The 19300-nt window shown below is 38.2% G+C and overlaps 1 protein-coding gene and 1 long non-coding RNA gene across 5 annotated transcripts in view; both read left to right on the top strand.

Annotated features, from left to right (window-relative positions):
* The window catches only part of LOC147610867 (karrikin insensitive 2 receptor CA-like), a 2232-nt gene extending 1165 nt beyond the window's left edge, over positions 1 to 1067 (top strand). For all 3 annotated transcript variants that reach the window (XM_086785503.1, XM_086785504.1, XM_086785502.1), the window contains one exon: positions 369 to 1067. In XM_086785503.1, the coding sequence (XP_086641629.1) occupies positions 369 to 807 (439 nt within the window). In that variant the 3' untranslated portion in view covers positions 808 to 1067. The remainder of the gene's footprint in view (positions 1 to 368) is intronic.
* A 4139-nt stretch (positions 1068 to 5206) lies between these two features.
* Positions 5207 to 6904, top strand: LOC147610866 (uncharacterized). Of its 2 annotated transcripts, none has more exons than XR_015263857.1 (2): positions 5207 to 5762; positions 5885 to 6904. It is a non-coding gene; the product is annotated as an uncharacterized LOC147610866 (long non-coding RNA). The 2 variants fall into 2 exon arrangements; XR_015263856.1 differs by having other exon boundaries at positions 5207 to 5765; positions 5882 to 6904.
* Positions 6905 to 19300: the final 12396 nt, after the last annotated feature.

The raw sequence follows: 19300 nt of genomic DNA, 5'->3' as shown, positions 1-19300 counted from the left end.
TAGAACACATTGAAATATTGGCTTTTTCTTTTCCCTCTTTTATAGGAAAAGTTACACTCACACCCCAGTACCACTAGAGTTTTTTGCTAATCAAGGCAACTGAGAAGCAGTGGGACTAGGCCCACAATGGAGCCACTTGGCTGGTTGGGGTGAACACTGTCAGGAATACATAGACCATGTGAATGCCCTCTTTGGAGGGAGGGTGTCCTTTAAAGGTTTTTGGGCCTATTAGGAATCATGAGCTCCACATTTTGCCGCATTAATCTATTCCATAAGATTGCTAATGCCTTGGGGGATGTTATGTTTTCTGTTTTACATTGGATTGAAGTTTGTGCTTGTGGATTGAGATGTTGGTTTGTTTTCTGCAGGTACTTGAATGATGTGAACTACTTTGGGGGGTTTGAGCAGGAGGACCTTGACCAACTTTTTGATGCAATGCAGTCTAATTTCAAGGCGTGGGTGTCTGGTTTTGCACCACTTGCAGTGGGAGATGACATGGATTCCTTTGCAGTACAGGAATTCAGCAGGACTCTCTTCAGTGTTAGGCCTGACATAGCGTATGATGTTGCGAAAATCATATTCCAGAGTGATTTCCGAAGCGTTCTGCCGCATGTGTCGGTGCCATGCCATATCCTACAGAGCAGCAAGGACCTTGCTGTGCCTGTTGTGGTCTCTGACTATTTGCATCAGAATCTTGGAGCTAAGAGCATTGTCGAGGTACTTCCGACTGAAGGGCATTTGCCACAACTCAGCTCGCCAGATGTTGTGATTCCAGCATTGAGGCGGCACTTGCTGCTTCAGTTGTAATGATCTGGAAGGAAGTTGTAATATTAGTATACCGTTGCAATGGGGAAGTCGCTATCCTAAGCCTCGTGCCAGGTTTCGTGCTGTTATTGAATCTGCACGCGTAAGTGTGCCTGGCTTTTTTCTGTGTTGTTATGGGGTTTATCCCACAATTCATTGGTTAAGCTCCAGGGTCTTTGAAGTCTCCGGTATGTGATGTAATCGCTGTACACATGTGCTTCAATGGGAAGTCTTGCACATCCAATGTGAGTATGTGAATTGATCTCTCTCTCTCTCTCTCTCTTTTCTAGTGGATGCATGTCCTAGATTCTACATGCATTGAGTAATATTGTATGGCAACCCTAGCCTAATTAATTTACATAGAGAGCTTCTGTTTGGATACTTTGTTTAGCGATTTGGTATGCCTGTTTGTTTAGGCATGGTAGGGTGAAGACATGGACGCTCTGACTTGAATCTAATCCATTGGAGACACTGGTCCGGCAGCATGTCTGAAACTTGGTGAATTTGTTTGTTGCATCTGGAATTGTGTGGGCTTCGCTCAAACATGTTAAGCGTCTCAAGACGTCTTCAAATTTGCCGAAGTGACCCACATTAACTTTCAAACGTCTTCACTAGTACACAACCTGTGATTGCCTAGGGTAAGGAGGATCTCTCTCCCTCCGCTCCCTCCCTTCCCCGGCCTTGTCCCTTGGGTATTAGAGAAGGCAAAAGAAACATTTTGAGCAGAACACACACAAGTATGCTAGACAGTTTTGTGAGGTGAAAGGTTAGATCTGTCGTTTTAGTGATCTAGCTAAGTCTTGCACTATTCTCCTCCGTTCCAGCTTAGTTTTAGATTTGTTGTTCTATAATTCTAGCTAAGTCTGTCACCATTCTTGTTCTCTTTGTTTTGGCCCATTTAGATCAAACAGCCTATGGTTTTTTTAAGGAAAAGTTTAAATTGGTCTCAGGGTAATATTAGACTAATATTGGAAGGCCATACTGACCAAAGATAAGACTCTGATTTTAAAGATTCTTTGTGAGTGCACTAGTCTCTCAGGGTAATATTAGACTAATCACGAGGCTGCAAAATATAGTGAACCCTCCAGGTTCATCTGGTCTCATTTGGGTGTTTGCTTCCTTCCCTCAATGTATTCTCTAACAATTTGACCTCTATTAGTCATCATTTGAGGTCGTATTGACGACTAAGTTGTTTAGACATGGCGCTCAACCATGGCATGCCTTTTAAAGGGGGCATGCGAACCACCTGGATTGAATAGAAAATGTAGAGAGCTAATGTCAATGTTGTGGTCAGCCAATCCTCCTGGATTGAGAAGGAAGTATCTAAGATCCTCGTCCAAAGTGAAATGACAACTAAAAATATAATCAAATCCATGGTCTAAATAACCACTCAAGTAATAATCTGGATGTCATGCATGTAAATCCACATAATGCGCCATATAATTAGATACCATGCGTCCCAAATAACATATACTGCATCCAAAAGTAAATGTATTGGCTCCAAAGAAAACATGATCGTGCCAAAAGAACATATCTCAAAGTCGGCATTGTGCGAGAGTAAAGAGTGAACCAATGCTGTCATCCCATGTAGCATCACTCAAAATGTAAAAAACATGATCCACTATGTCAATAGGTATATGGGCATGAGCCAAACCATACACTATCTCCTCATGTGCAAAACCCTTCGTGTGTATGATGATCTAAGGTATTAATATAATCATCAGCATCATCATAATCATCACTAGAAAATGAAGAGGTATTCTCACATGAAAGATAAATGGTATCATCTCCTAAGTCATCATCTATACCATCCCCAAGGCTTCCAAGGTCATCTTCATATACATGGTCTATCTCCATCAATGATGTCTCTATGTGACCTAAATCCCATGATAAATCCATCTCCAATAATATAGGATCTAAGGAGATGTCTAGATCAAATGCAAATCTCTCAAGATCTATGACATATGATCTACTATGAAAATGGCCAATATGCATAATCCTACTACGATGTCTCACATCAATGAAATCATCACTACTCTCATGCAGTATCCCTGATGACTCAAATACATGAACTCTATCCACATGAATAGTGCCAGGAATGCTATGAATACTAGGAGTGGCGGTCCTATCAGCAATATCTCCACAAATAGAAATCCTAAAAGAATAGCATGACGCATCTAACACTAGTAACTCAGGCCTATGCTCATAGGTGTGTCTGTGAATCATATGCGGAGTATCACTATCTTCAAGTGTGCTAATGGATACACCCATCCCAAATGTGCTAATGGATGCGTCACTAATCAAATGCACACGATACTCTAAAATGTCACCACGATCAACTACTAGAATATCCTCATGATCCGCAGGAAAGATGATAGGCATAGAAGTGTCGATGCTCGGTATGCTCACTGCCATCTCTGCCCTTGAGATCATGCCCACATGATTTAACTCACACACATTACTCTCGCGATCACTATCACATACATCATCATCATGTGTATATGTGTCAGTGGCATCATGTGCACGTGTATCACTGTCATCATGTGTGTGTGTGTGGTACATCAATATCATCATGTGTGTGTGTGTATAATACAGCATCATCCTCATCATAATACAATGAAAGAGTCGGTCTAAGTAAATGAGATGATGGCTAGTCGATGTTGTGGGTGAGTTGTAGAAGCTCTCAAGGCCCATGCGAACACCGCTGTGATAGCGGAAAAAGTGGCAACATGCTTGATACACGTCCTCCAAGGATCTAATCTTATCATGCCATAACTTAAAAAATGTATGCCATGAATGATCACTACGATCATCATCATCTATATAATTATCTATAGTCGTAGCATGAACATCATCATCATATGTACATGTGTTAACATCAATATCATCATCAACATGATGATGATCATCACTATCCACATCATCACCCATTGAATGCATGTCATCATGATACCCATTCTTGAGTATATAGTCATCTTTGCTCACGAGTGTAGGGCACTCGATCAAGTCCCCACATACATCATTCCATGCAAGCAATGCCGGACCATCCATGTAACCACATAGATCCTCAGCAAAATCACCATGTGTAGAACGTCTAGACTATCTGGGGCAAGGACATCCTTCTCATCAAAAGATAACCACATAGATCCTCAGCAAAATCACCATGTGTAGAACGTCTAGACTATCTGGGGCAAGGACATCCTTCTCATCAAAAGATAACCACATAGATCCTCAGCAAAATCACCATGTGTAGAACGTCTAGACTATCTGGGGCAAGGACATCCTTCTCATCAAATAAGTGTCTAAACTGGCTAGGCAATATCTCAAGCTCAAACATCCATATGTGACATGAATATGATGTCATCATAGCATGATGTCGATGAAGAAGAATCTAGAGGTCGAAGCCGCGATGTGCCAAATGTATGTATAAACCAAGCAAATGATATGCATCTCCACACTTGAAATGGTAGATCAAGATGACAGGCATAGAGCTAGAGTGATAGGATACGAGCAGATGCCACATGATTAGCATCTAGACACGACGATGATGGTGGGTAGCACGACGATCATAGGCGAGGTAGAGGTAGTAATGGATCCCCATGTCGTTTGCCAATGCCCGAGAGTTAGGAAACACCCCCCCTCCCCCTAAATGTTCTCAAGAATGCCATATTGCGTGTGGAAAAGCACCAATATGCTCAAATGGCCACCCGCGGGTGAGCAAAGGCCAAAATAATGGCCACCTGCTGGCAGGTGGGCAAAGGCCAAAATAATGACCAAAATGCTCAAAATGATCGCTCGCGTGTGAACAAGGGCCAAAACTAATTGCAAATCACTACTAAATGCCTAAAATAGTGTAAAAACCAATCCACAAGGTAGGGCTCATGAGTGAACACCACCAAAGTGACCAGAAAAGCGCATGTGAACGTTAAAAAATACACCAAAATCAGCCATAAGGCACACTAACCATCTCCACGAAGCTCAAAGCATGTGAACAACACCCACAATGCTTAAGATAAGCTCGGGATGTAGACCATGTGTCAACAAATATCAAGAATGCACAAATCTACTCAAATGCTCATGCGAAATGTCCTGTCGCTATCCAAAACCCACGACCCCTTGTGTGTGAACCACCCCTTGTATAAACACCCACAAAGCAATCCCTTGCATTATGGCTAGGGTGAATGTGAATGGACAGCGTGAATTGCCGACAAGGTGTGAAATAGAAGGGCATGGTGTGAAGGGACCAAAACAAGATAGATGGGCCTAGTGGACACTTTTAAGTGTAGAAAGGTCAAGAGATGTAGGGTTTGGATGGTGTGAAAATAAAGCTAAAAGGATGAAGGCCAAAAAGTATATTTTTCCGTCACATATGCTTTATACTTTTCCTTGCCTTTCATGTTCAGCTCCTCTTCCTACAATTGATCTCTCTCTCTCTCTCTCTCTCTCTATATCTCTCGCTACGCTTGTGTGTTTACTGTTGTGTGTGTGTGAAAGTTGGGAAGAAACGCCTGCTCGCCTGCTGCTGGCCGATGGAGCAATGAAGTGAGAGAACAAGAAAAAAAAACAAATGTTTTTTTTTTTGGTCTGCTCATGTGCTGAAGTGAACACCGGCCTGTGCGTAGCAGACTCGGTTTTGCTGTGTGCTGTGGCGATTCCTGCTTGTAAGAGAGAGGCTAAACCTTGCTTGTGATGAAATGGAGAGAGAGAAGAGACAGTCGCTCGCTAAGCTTGCGCTTCTATCACTGTTGCTCTCTTTGCTAAAGCAACGATGGCCTCGGGCTACTGTGTTGGATCGAAGTGTTTGCTGGAGCTTCTGGACACTGTACTACACTTCAGTGATACCAATGGTGGAGGGTTTATGAATATTGAAGATGGCCACCCAAGGCTTATGGTAGAAAGAACCACCTTTCGTGCAGAGCTATGGTATCAAAGAGGTCAACCAGCAGCCCCAGCCTTCACACGTAAGGGGCTAATTCGAGCAAGTTCCATAAAAAGCAAGTTTACCCAGCTTTAGCCTCTTAACCTCCCTGTTTTAGGTATTAAAATTTCTAAAAGCAGTTGATTTACGTTGACATAGGCATAGGAAATGGCGATTCTCGCCTGTTGTAGAAGGCATAAAAAAAAAACTGCGAGTGCATACGGGCCTTTCTTCTCCATTGGAGCAGCCACAAAAATTGGGTTAGGCAAGACAGATTCCTTGGAGAATCCTCGAAGGTCCATAGCACCTATGGTGGATGGCCATGGACTTGTTGCTCTCTTGAATTGGTTGGGATAGTAAGTTGCTAGCGAGGCTTAGTATTGGATTATCTGATTTTCATACAATTTTGCTCCAAGTCCTGCATAGCCTGAGAGCTTCTGCATCACTGTTGGTGTCGGAGGTTTCTCAGCCAATGTGATCTCACTGGTTTTAATCATTAATCTTTTGCAAGCATACATGGTTATTCCAGCTGCATGCCTTGTTTGCCACTAACTATACTTTTCAGCATCTCTTGCTTGCTTGCCGCCATTAACTATACTTTTCAGCATCTCTTACTTTCTTGTTGATCCCCACAAGGCTATGATCCTTTGCCCTTGTTGTACTCCAATGGTGCTCCAAACCACTGTCTGAGAGTTGTTATAAATCAATGAAGAGACTATGCGAGAACTTGTTGCTGTTGTCAAGAGGTCAATTAGCTCAAAGCTACATGTTGGTGTTGAGTAGACTGCTCAGTCTTGTGTACGATGATGTGCTCAGTCTTGTGTACGATGATGTGCTGTAGAGTTGGCCACTTAAGGCTCTATGATGACAAGATCCAAGTTGCCAATTGTTTGTTTTCTCATTGAATCTCTGTACTATTTCTTGTATACCAAGTTTGTAGATTGAAGATCTGTAATAATTTGCAAGATCTTCACACTCAAGAAGTCTTGTATGCAAGCTAGTAGAACCCTATGGTATATGGAGCACATTGGCTCACACCAGTGGATTGGGTTCAATTATCGGCAGGGCCATACTTGCAAACACAGTATTAGTCAACTAACTTTTTGAATTTTTACACTCAAAATTATAAAGCTTGTATACTTTTGTATCAACTATTCATCAACATGCTCTTTGCATAATACTAATGCTCAGATCTATAATAGAACAACATGCTATACATTTCTTGATGAAAATGTGTTAAAATTTTGTAATCTAGGATATGTACTTGCAAACTGTGTCTTCTCAACACTTATCTTACTGCCTTTACTTACAATACATCAAGATTTATACTAATATGTGTAGATTTATACTGCTACAACAGATTTGTAATCTTTGTCCAACTTCTTTGCAAGAAAGTGACAAGATTTGAAAGATTTGATCAGATATCACTTACTGTTCTGTTCTGTATCAAGATTTGATTTCAGCATAATAAACTTTGCATAATCTATAAACTGCTTTATTCTACACTGTAGATCTACAACAGAATTGTACTCTGTACTATTCTTTGAGTGAAAACTCTGCACAACAACCTTGATTTTTTGCACCACAATCTTCTTCGTGTAATCTTTCTCCACCAAGAACTTAAAGATTTAGCAATCTAGGGTTTGATCTTGAAGAAATAAGAGCTTAAAGGATTGATATTTGAAACTGTAAGCTCTCTTAGCAAGGTAATGCAAGAAAATCTCTCAATATTGATTACTAAAATCTCTACAAACCCTAATTTCGAAAATCAAGAACATTTTTAAGAAAATCAAGATCAAGAAGATCAAGTAGTTCAAGAAATCAAACAGTAAAGTGCATTAGGGTTTTAAAAATAATGATGAATATAGATTCGAAAATAATTAACACAAATTTCATTGCTAATCTTATCAAAATAAGAAATTAGTAAATTTAAAAACTGTATAAAAATTAATTTTAAAAATGATTAACACTAATCTTGATCAAGAAAATGCATTTCAAAAAAGTTAACAGTATTTCAAAAATGATTATCACTAATCAAGATCAAGTAAATGCATTTTGAAAATTTCATTCAGCATAATTTAAAAATGATCATCACTAATCACTACCTAAGCAAGGATCTAAGCCGCAGGGCTCTGATACTAATGCAAGAAACTAGGGCTGGCCACTCAAAGCGTGGAGTGACAACATGAGTATGGGTCACCATTCTAACATCTCAAGAGAGAGAAGTTCACCATGGAAGCTTAGAGCTCTAAAGAGAAAGTGTACTCATGAAAATGTATATGATTAAAAAAGTACAATGCCTATGAGTCCTATGCCTAATATAGCCAAGGTCCCCCAAAAGTACATATGTAAATGACCCTAAGCCCAAGTGCCTATGCCCCATTCCCCATGTGCATGTGTAACCAAATCTACTTCATTACATTTCATATATCACTCCCTCAACATCCACTTGAAGGTGAATCAACTCTTTTGTTTGATGCCAAGCCGATAAAGATGTTGCTTTATACGATACTTTTGGAAACTTTGTGAAGATGTTTATGCAATTCTCTATTGCTGGTAAATAGACCATGTTGATCTCCATGAGATCATGCATAAACTGTTACCAGAAAGTATGTCCTTTGTGAGAGCATAAAAACCTAGGGTTCTCTCCAATTGCCACAATGCTATTGTTTTTATATTACACCTTTTTTGGTGGTTTCTCCTATGATGCTTCCATGTCGTCCTCGAGAGTACTTTCCAACTAATGTCTCCAATAAAGTTGATTCGTGTTTCGCAGATGAAAGGCTACCAAAGAAGTACTAACATGCCACTGAATGTGAGGTGTCTAAACTACTAGCCTAGTTTGAAGTTATCTTGACCTGCTTGAGCATTTTAGGGCCCAAGATTAAACAATCTTGTCATGGTGGGTCATATCAACCTTGTGGATAACCTTTCACATTCCTAGATTGTTCTTACTCTTCTCTTCATCCTAGGAAAAAGCGCTGAATACTATTCATGAAATCCTAGACAATAACTTAACAGTTTCTTTTACACCCACTCTAAAGATGGTATATTCTTGTTGTCAAATCAAGAACCATTGTACTCATTCTTTACTTGCTCTAATGCTTCTCATTATTCTTTCATAGGCATGTGCCTAATTTTCTCTTCTTGACAACCAATCTAAGTCCTTTCATTTTCAATGATGAGAATCTAGAGTGCCACATTAGCCTTAATTGATGATGATTATGATGCTATTATAGTCCTCCAAAGTTATAGAGATGAACTAACAACCATGTGATCAACCCATTGCTTCAATGCCTCATGATGGTGAAGTCCTTGTAAGAACCAAAAATGTGTAACCCAAATCAATGTTACCTTTGATCATGATATGATTGGGTTCTTTGACATTGGTGCAACTCTACACGTCAATGCTCATCATAATTGATTTTTTTTTTTGGCTTTGAACATGTACCCTATCACGGAGAAATGTATGACCGAAATCAATGATTCCTTTGAAAATTTGTAAAATACCACTACTTGGGAACTTGCATTCACAAATGTGAGAAAAAACCACTACTTGGGAAGTGAAGCGTTACCTTTGTTTGGAAAATGAAAAACTGCTACTTGGAAAGTAAGTGTTACCTTTTTCCATAGAAACATTGAATTAAGTGAAGTATTGCCTTTGCATGGAGTTAAAGAGATGAAGGGAGGGAGTGCACAAGATAAGTAGGATGCATGCTTGTGTAGGCTATGTGATGGCATTTGTGAACGGCAATCAAAGGACACACTATTCTTGTGTTGCGGGGCCTATTTGAGAATCCGGATGATCTCAAATGGCTGTGGGAGATGTAGTCTAATATGGTCCTAGTCAGATGACTTACTTAAGTGAATTGTTACCTTTGTATGGGAAATGAATGGAGTTAGGGAGATGAAGGGAGGGCACAAGATAAGTAGGATGCATGCTTGTGTAGGCTATATGATGGCATTTGTGAATGCTGTCAAAGGACACACTATTCTTGTGTAGAATGCTTGTATGGAAAATGATGGAGTTAGGGAGATGAAGGGAGGGAGTGCACAAGATAAGTAGGATGCATGCTTGTGTAGGCTATGTGATGGCATTTGTGAATGCTGTCAAAGGACACACTATTCTTGTGTTGTAGGGTCTATTTGAGAATTTAGACGATCTCAGATGGATGTGGGAGATGTTTTAAGTCCTTATGGGACTTAGTTATAGTCTAATAAGGTCCTTAGTGAGATGATATGGTCGGTTGGATATTTTTGATCAGGTTCATTGTATCTAGTGAGCAAGACATTCTCCATCTAGAATCTATCTAGATCGCCATCAAAGCTCCTTAATTGGAGCACATGGATGGGCAGAGACAACCATCAATTTATCAAAGTTTACAAGCAGTAATAATAATTTTTACTCTCCACTTCTTTCTACAATTTAATATGTGAAGATTCTGCTTCCATTGTTGTGTTTTCTTATAGATTACTAGATCTTTAGGAGGCACATTTTCCTAAATATTATGGAGATAAAATATGGTTTAGAGAAAATTTCTCTTTAAAATATTTAAGATGTCTCCTAAGACAAAATGTTGTGGCTATGGTGTTAATCAAGGTGAGCCATGTAGCTAGGTGTTTTTTCTTTGGGGAACTCTAGCTCAAGGCGAGCTGGTTCCACCACTGAATTTGTTTCAAATGCATTAAGCACGAACAAAGATGGCACTATCCACCAGAAGATAACTAAGGAAGTGTGGGATAGAAGATGGGGAAGAATGAAATGTGAAGATCCCATGATACAACAATCTTTCGTGGTGGTTTCCCGTGTAGTTTGAAGTAGAGATTGCACAAGGAGGCATAGTCTTGAGGGTAAAGAAGAGAGGAGAGTGGATCATGATTGGCTTGCTCTTTACAAAAAACTTGTTGTACACACCACAAAAAAGTGTGCCACATCATCACACTTACCAGACAAAGTATACCACGACATTATAGGTCCACCACAAAAAATAATGTGCCATGCCATCATCACACACATACCACACAAAGTGAACCATTGTCATCACACACCAACCACACAAAATAGCATGCCATGACATCATACACCCACCACAAAAATTATTATGCCATGTCATCATCCACCCATCGTAAAATATATGCCACATCATCACTCACCCACCGCAAAAAGTGTGCCATATCACACATGCCTATCACATAAAATAGTGTGTTACATCATCGTATATGCCACATCATCACATGTTCTCACTACATACAATATTGTTGCATGATGTCACCAAACACCTCTTGAACACCATTTCACATTCACATCCACATCCACATTCACACACACACACACACACACACACACACCCAACATACAAGTTGTAAATCAAAGAGTAAGCATGTTGAACTCACTACTTATGTTTCCTTAAGGCCATGAGGTAGTAAGGAGGAGTAGGATTAGGTAGAGTTATAGTGTTGTCACCTCCTTTAATCTGGTGCTAATGCCTCTAAGACAAGTCAATTAGAAGATAAGAGGAACAAGAAGTAGGTCATCCCAACGGGCACCTTAGGCCTTGATCAGCCCACCATAATGGCGTAGTTGCCCATGTGGCTAGTGACAAAAAATCTCACGAAGACAATTGTGCACACACAATGACTAAGTTAACAAAATATTAACATCCTTGCCAAGTAGTGCATGCCATTGTGTGGCCCTAAGGTTGCTCAAGTGCTAGATTCATGACATTTTCATGGAGGAAACTAGTTCATAGTAGGTATAAATCGTGACTAGTAAGAGATACATAGGCACATGCATTACTTGCTTTGTTAGTCAAGAGGAGTATCATTCCTAACATTCGGTCATGTAGGACTACTAAACATGCTTGGGATGCACTTGCATCATTGAACTAAGTATGTAATGAAGCATGTGTTGCTTATCTACACAAGTAATTAGAGTCAGAGCATATAAATAAGGGAGACTCCACGGACAGTTTCCTTACAAAAATCAAGGATTTTAAGGAGCAGTTGTGGCAAGTGTTAATGAAGTATATCTTGACAGTTCATTGGTGCCTACCGACTTGAATGCATTACCAGACTCATATCAAAGTTTTTCTTCTACCATCAGAGTAATGAGATGAAAGAAAATCCAAATGCCTTGAAGTTTGAGGAGTTGGTTCTATGCTCTTGTTCAAGAAGAGCAATCTAGGCAAAATAGATATGTCATGCGTACATGAGATCAAGCTTTTGCTGCAAGTAGTCAACAAAGAGGCAAAGGTAAATCCTTTCCTCAAGGTAGTTACAAGACAAAATCAAAGTCATCGGGCAAGCCTACAAACAAGGAAGGCAACAAGCCAAAGAAAAAGGAAAAATACAACTACTGCAGGACTCCTAGTTATTACACTTATGAGAGCAAGAAGCGGCTAGAGAAGGTAAAAAAGAAAGACTCAGGTATGCTTGGCTGATGAAGAAAAAAAAGAATCTACAAACTATGAACGTGATGATTGGGATTTCAGTGTGCAATGTAGTTGTGACCCTTCACATGATTTGGATTTCAGCATAAGGATGTATGCATGTTGTACAAATGCACATGTTAGGTATTTTGATAGTGGTGCTAGTAAGCATATTACTTCTCATTGTACAGTTTGTTCTCATCACTTGAATCTGCTCCACAAGGAAACACTGTTGCATGTGTAGACAACTCCTTATATAAGGTAAAAGGAGTTAGTAAAACAATGTTCTCACTGCTACAAATGGTGGAAAAATCACGCTCTCAGATATATTATATATACCATGAATCAAGAAGAACTTGTTATCTGTCTCAGCCATTTCTAAGGCTATCTTAGTGGTTAAGTTTGTGGATGACATATGTATTGTTCATGATTGAAGTCATGACAATAAAATTGTTGCTTTTGGTACTTTATCTCATGGCCTTTACATGCTAGATGCATATGAAAGATAAAAGCATGTAGTATGTACAATCTTTACTACAAAGGTAATGGGTGATGCGAAGCTATGGCATGCATGCTTTGGTCACTTGAACTTTGTCAATTTGCTATGTTTGCATAAGCATGACATGGTGTTTGAGCTGCCATATCTTGAAGCCCCTATTAAACATATTTGTGAGGGCTGTATTCTTGGAAAATGCAGCGAGCATCATTTTCCAAAGATGGTTCAACTAGATCTATCAAAAAATTATATCTTATGCACAGTGATGTATGTGGTCCTACGAGGATACTATCTATTGGAGATTACCTCTATTTTGTCACATTCATTGATGATTATTCCAGACGTACCTAGGTATATCCATTGACATAGAAATAATTTTTTTTAAAATGTGCTTTAGGATCTTTGTTGCTATGGTTGAAAATGTTTCTACATGTAAGATTGGTATCTTGCGTACTAATCAAAGGGAGGAGTATATGTCCGAGTTTCATGCATACATGGCTGATCATGGGATAAAACACCAATGTACTGTGCCCTATACACCTTAGCAAAATGGTGTAGCTAAATAGATCTCTCATGCAGATGGCATGTTGTATGGTCAAACGTTAGGAGTTATCTCATGGTTTCTAGCTAGAAGCAGTCATGTGTGCAACATATGTTTTGAACATGTGTTCTACAAAGGCTTTGCATATAATTATGCCTTTTGAAGCTTGGAATAATAGAAAGCCCTTTATGGCTCACTTACACATTTTTGGTTTTCTTGCTTATGTACTTGTGGGGCTGAGCAAATTCATTTGCAAGCTTGACGATAAGGCTATTAAAAGTATTTTTGTGGGGTATAGGTCGAAAAATAAAGGTTACCAGCTCTATCATCCTGTTACCAAGTGGATTCTTGTGAGTAGAGATGTTGTATTTGTGGAAGATGCAATTTAGCCCTAAGTGCTTTCGTGTTAAAAAAACTAAATGTATGTTCACAGGACATATTCGACACCCTCCTTCCATTGTTAAATGTGGGACACATTGATGTAGACCATTTGGGTACTCCAAGGAATGTTGAAAATCAACCCAAAGAGGTTAAAAAAGCACCATGTTTTTTAGCCCATAGATCGTCCTATTGATGAGGTAAATGTGGATGATGCAATTGAAAAAGTATGTCAAAATGGGTTGTGAAAACACTATGTGATAGCAAATTGGCCAACTCCTTTGCCTAGCAGAACACGTGCAGGTTCTCATCAATCACACATCTCATGTTGATGCAGGTCTTGCTCTTATTGCTGCTAGTTTTTGTAATGAAGAGAAACCTGTCTCCTTTGATGAATCAAAGGAATTAGAACAATGGATGAGTTCTATACAATATGAATATGATGCTTTACTCATTGGGAGTTGTCTTATTTTCCTCATGAGACAAGAGAGGCCATTGTGGCCATTGGCACAAAATGTGTTTACAAGATTAAACATAAAGCTGACTGTAGTGTTGAGCGATACAAAGCAAGGCTTGTTGCAAAGGGTTATGTATAGGAAAAAGGTGTTGACTATGGTTTCTTTTGCATGTAGATCAATTAATGATCTACGTGCTTCTTCAACAGACATCCCAAACCTTGTAGTGTATGGAGCACACTGGTTTATGCCAATGGACTGGGTTTGATTCCTAGCAAGGCTAAACTTGCAAAAGTAAAATTGTTAGGAATTAATCTTACACCAAAGTTTGTTAGCTTTGAAGTCTTACACCATAAATCCTTGGAAATGAATGCTGCATAGCATTAATTGCATTAACTTACATTGAAATTGTATAATGTGCACCTTTCTTGATTAAAAAAATACACTGAATGAATTTCTAGCCACTGTTTGCCCTTTGCCAAGGAAACTTTGCACTGCTCTTCTTTACAAGTTTGCACAACTTTGTTCTCTTCTTGATGAAATTTACCAAACTGTACAACTTTGCATAAATCTACAAAACAATAATGAAGTCTGCACGCTGATTTGCTCAGTTTTGCTTCTATAGAACTATTAATTGCACTAAAATCTGTATTAAGTCATTAATCTGCACTAGTTCTTGGACAAGAACAGCATCAAATTCTACACAACAACCTTCAATGTCTTCCAAAACTGCCAATATTCCCTAGAAACTAGGCAAATATAGAAGAAAACTAAGGCTTATGAATAGATTTGATGATATGAAACACTAATCAAAAGGATTAAGCAGAAAAAATTCTAAGAAAATCACTCTGAAAATGATTTAAAGCCTTAATTAAAAGATCAGGAAAACCAAGATTCTCTCAAATCTTTATAGAATTAGGGTTCTAAAATTTGTGATTAGCATGTATCCGAAAATGATTACCATAATTCCATTGCTAAACCACTCAAAATAGCATCAAAAGAAAATCTGAAAACTGTGTAAAAACACTAATCCAAAAATGGATTAAGCACTAGTCACTCTCAAATCAAATAGTAAGATCTAGACCAAGAACAATGGATCAAATAAGAGGTCTGATACCACTACAAGATAGTGGCCCACTCAATACTTAAGTAGATAACAATGATATAGGTCACCATCCTAGCATCTTAAGAAGAAGCTCACCATGGAAGCTTGCTCTCAGCAAGAGGATAACCAAATGGTCATATGTATCAAAGGGTATCAAAATGTCATAAGGTACAATATCCTAGGGCTGGTGCCTTTTATAGTCCCAAAGCCCCCATATGCCCTACACAACATATGTGTAAATGCCCCTATGCCCCATGTGCGTAGGCCCCTCGCCCATGTGTATGTGCTCACTAAAATCCCTTCATTACAAATTCTAGACTAAGGGAATATGAATTTAGTCTAGATGACTTGTTTAATTGGCTTAAAAACTTAAGAATATATATTACTAAAAAAATCCTACCTTAAAGCTTAAAATGAATCTAAGGCTAGGTTTGATATGAGATTCACTTCACCATTTTTTATCCTTTGTTTTTGACTCAAGGATATCTTTAATTTTTTTTTCCAAAGGAGAATTAACATCAAGGATATTCTAAACATAATATCCTTTCTAGAGAGATATACATAATTTCTAGAGAAATCTTCTCTCTTTAGAACTATTCCAAGGTACAACTTGAATTCAAGCCATTATTTTAATACCAAAAGTTCTTCCTAGGTCAAGGGTTAACGCTATGACAATATTCTATCTACAATCTAATTTCTAGAGAGATAAAGAGGACTCTAGAGAAATATTATCTCTAAAATCATGTAATATTTCTTATTGATTCCAAGGTCTTTTCCTAAGGCCTTAATCTAACAAATTATGTAACTCAAAAGGTCTTCTTTTATTATTTTTCCCTTATGTGAAACATAATCCTTATGCATATGCACACTTACTGTATATGAAAGGGGGAAATTGCACATGCACGCTTTAGTATTAAACCTAGAGAAATTATTTAATGGTATTAAACCTAGAGAAATTTAAGGGAATCATATCCTCAAAATTCTCCAATCTTAAATTGGTAAAAGCTAGGGGTCCAAAGATATTAAAATTATGCCCAAATTCTTCTATGCAGCTCTTATCCTAAACCTGGCTTGAATAATATTTACAGTCTAAAGAAATTAATTTTTTAGGCTATTTCTATAAATTTCCTCATTTTTAATTTATTACCTACTGCGAAGGTTTCGCACACACGTGCACATAGGGCCACCAAGGCTCTTATTTATTTTTTTCAGGCTAAAAAATCTTGTTACACCCACTACAACTAATTTTTATAGGCCAATTTCAAAAAAACACTAAGAAGAATTTTGTACCTCGCTTACTAATAATTTTTATCATTTATTCCCATTTTCTCTCTCTAGAACATCTCATACATTTTAATAAATTTTTTGGTACAAGGCATCTTATATTCTCCCCCATGTGAAGATCCAAGATGTCCTCATCTCATAAACTGAGGATAATCTTGAGCTTATTCTTCTTCTTTTTCCCTATAGCATTCTCTACTAGGAAGAACTTCCATTTGATTACATACTCTCATAGAATCTTGTTTCTTAGAGGTTTTTCCCTCGTTTCATTAGGTTTCAACTCTATCTTCCCTTGGGTTATAATAACTATTCATTAGGTTTTTTCCCTCGTTTCATTAGGTTTCAACTCTATCTTCCCTTGGGTTGTAATAACTATTCATTAGGTTTCAACTCTATCTTCCCTTGGGTTGTAATAACTATTTGAGCATCATCTAGAACATTATTGGGATCTAGAATATATTTCTTTAATAAACTTACATGAAATACGTTGTGGATCTAAAGATGAGGAGGGAGAAGAAGTTAATCAGCTTGTTCTCCAATCTTATGAATATAATGAGATATGGTTCACAATATCTTGGAGATAACTTCTTGTAGTTTCCCAAGAAGAGGGAACTTCTCTTTGGTCGTACTCGAAGAAACACCATGTCTTGTGCTTCAAATTCTTTGAAAGTTCTCTTTGGATCACCATATTGCTTTTGCCTATCTTGAGCAGCCATGATATTTTTCTTTATTGATTTCATCTAATGATTCATCTCATCCAACATCTATTTTAAGACCTCTACTCTAATTAATAGATTTGACCAATTTAAGAGTCTAAGACATTCTTGTTAATATCGTGCCTCAAACGGGTTCATACCAATACTTCGGTGGTGGTGAGAAGCATTATAGGCAAATTCCACTAGATGAAGATAGTTTGATCATCTCTTTGGCTCATGAACATTAAAGGCTCTATGAGTGTTTTTAATGACAATTAACCGTTCTGTCTTGACCATCTCTTTGGCTCATGAACATAAAAGGCTTTACAAGTGTTTTTAATGACAATTAACCCTCTCTGTCGTTCCTGAGACCATTCAATCTCTAGGTGATAATTGTGCTTAAATTAAGTGAAATTTCAACTCCATCAAAAAAGGATGTCCAAAATCTAGAGTTGAATTTGGCATCTCAGTCATTGATGATTCTATGGGGCAATCCATAAAGTTGAAATATTTCATGTAGAAATATCTTGGCTATATCTGATTGTAAAGGTCTTCTTCACTGGAATCAGCTGTGTGTCTTTAATCGACTTATTGACCACTAAAAATATAGAATCATAGCCTACACTTATTGATGGTATACAACATAGTAGCCCCAAAGACTTCTCTTCTACTATTAACATAGACACACCAAATCTTGAAAGTTAGGAACATTCTCTCTTACAACAATAGAGGTTTTGAATGGTTTATATTCTTTGCCAAGCCTACTCAAACACATGATCACCAAGTCATCATCTTCCACTGAAATATTAATAGATCTAAGGGATTCAACAATACCCTTGATCGTATGCATAATCATTGATATATGTTCTTCTTCTCCACCATATGTAGCTCCTATTTTAGTTGTAATTTCCTTGTCTCTGTGTTTATCTGGAACATCTTCACTAAGTTTTGCCATGCAACTACTGGAGTGTCAGCATCTTGTATATGCCCTCTTATAGTGTTTTTCACACTAACTAAAAGACAATACATGACTTTTCTTACACCCTAGTTCTAGTCTTTGAATGCCTTTATCGCTGTTGGAGTAGCGTTCTCTTTAAGCAATTTCAGAGGTTCCTCATTGTTTCTTTCAACATAGTCCCAAAATCCTTTTTCCATTAGGAGATTGGTCATTATGAACTTCACGCATGGAAGTTAATTTCAAGCTTCACAACCATTTGGTTGATGTTGTTAGATATCTTTGCTTACAACCACCAAAAATCTACAAATAGATAATTTTTGTATGTAGCTTGCAACACAACAATATCTAATGTAACTCCTATAGCGGTACTTTTGCACAATCTATATGTCACAATACATGACCATAGTATGTATACATGCACGTATAATCAACAATACGTGACCAGAGTATGTGTACATGAAACCACAATCAACAATACATGCGAAATCACTATCTACACACCCAAAATACATTGCTACATTGCAATAAACTAGAGTTTGGATAGAAATAGTTCCAAACTAAAACTTTCCAGAATTGCCCAAAAACACCTTACAGGCTAAACGGAGGCCAAAACGCACCTGTTGAAATGTAATTCTGGCCGTAAAACTTTGTCAATGCAAAGTACTGTGCACCATATAGGTACGTCCACACCTATGAAGACAACTCCTCAATCAGAGAGACGTGTAGCTCCCAGAGCTACCTAGGGAGTATCAAACCAAAAAAAGAAGGAGAAGAGATGATGATTCTCTCACCTCTGTGTACCACATCCTTTGCCTTCATAGCTTCCTTTACTTTGCCTCTAAGCTCCTTAGCTGAATAAGCTCTGGTACCATGAAAAAATAAGATGGAAGGCTAGAATCTTTTTCTTCTTGTTGCTCTCAAAAGAGGTATGTAAAAGATGAGTGAAAACCAACATAAGTAATAGAGTACTATGTACAAGTGGTCCATAATGTGAACATGCTATAAGTAAGTGAGATGGTAAGATAAGTATGCCATAACTCAGTTGGAATAGGTGTAGTCCAGATGTCAAATCACTAGCGAAGATCTGTTGGAGTAGGTAGGTGTAGGTGAGCTCGCAAGATAAGTATGTCATAACTCAGTTGGAGTAGGTAGGTGTAGTCCACGTGTAGAATCACTATCAAAGATCTGTTGTGCCAGCTAGCAAATGTGCTAGTGGTGTAAAGGTGGAACGGTCACCTAGG

The sequence above is a fragment of the Cibotium barometz genome, chromosome 48 (genome assembly GCF_041138505.1).
Source record: "Cibotium barometz isolate CiBa-2024 chromosome 48, ASM4113850v1, whole genome shotgun sequence".
NCBI lineage: Eukaryota > Viridiplantae > Streptophyta > Polypodiopsida > Cyatheales > Cibotiaceae > Cibotium > Cibotium barometz.
Note: the sequence above shows the minus strand (reverse complement) of the source record. Positions and strands in the feature narration are given on the sequence as shown.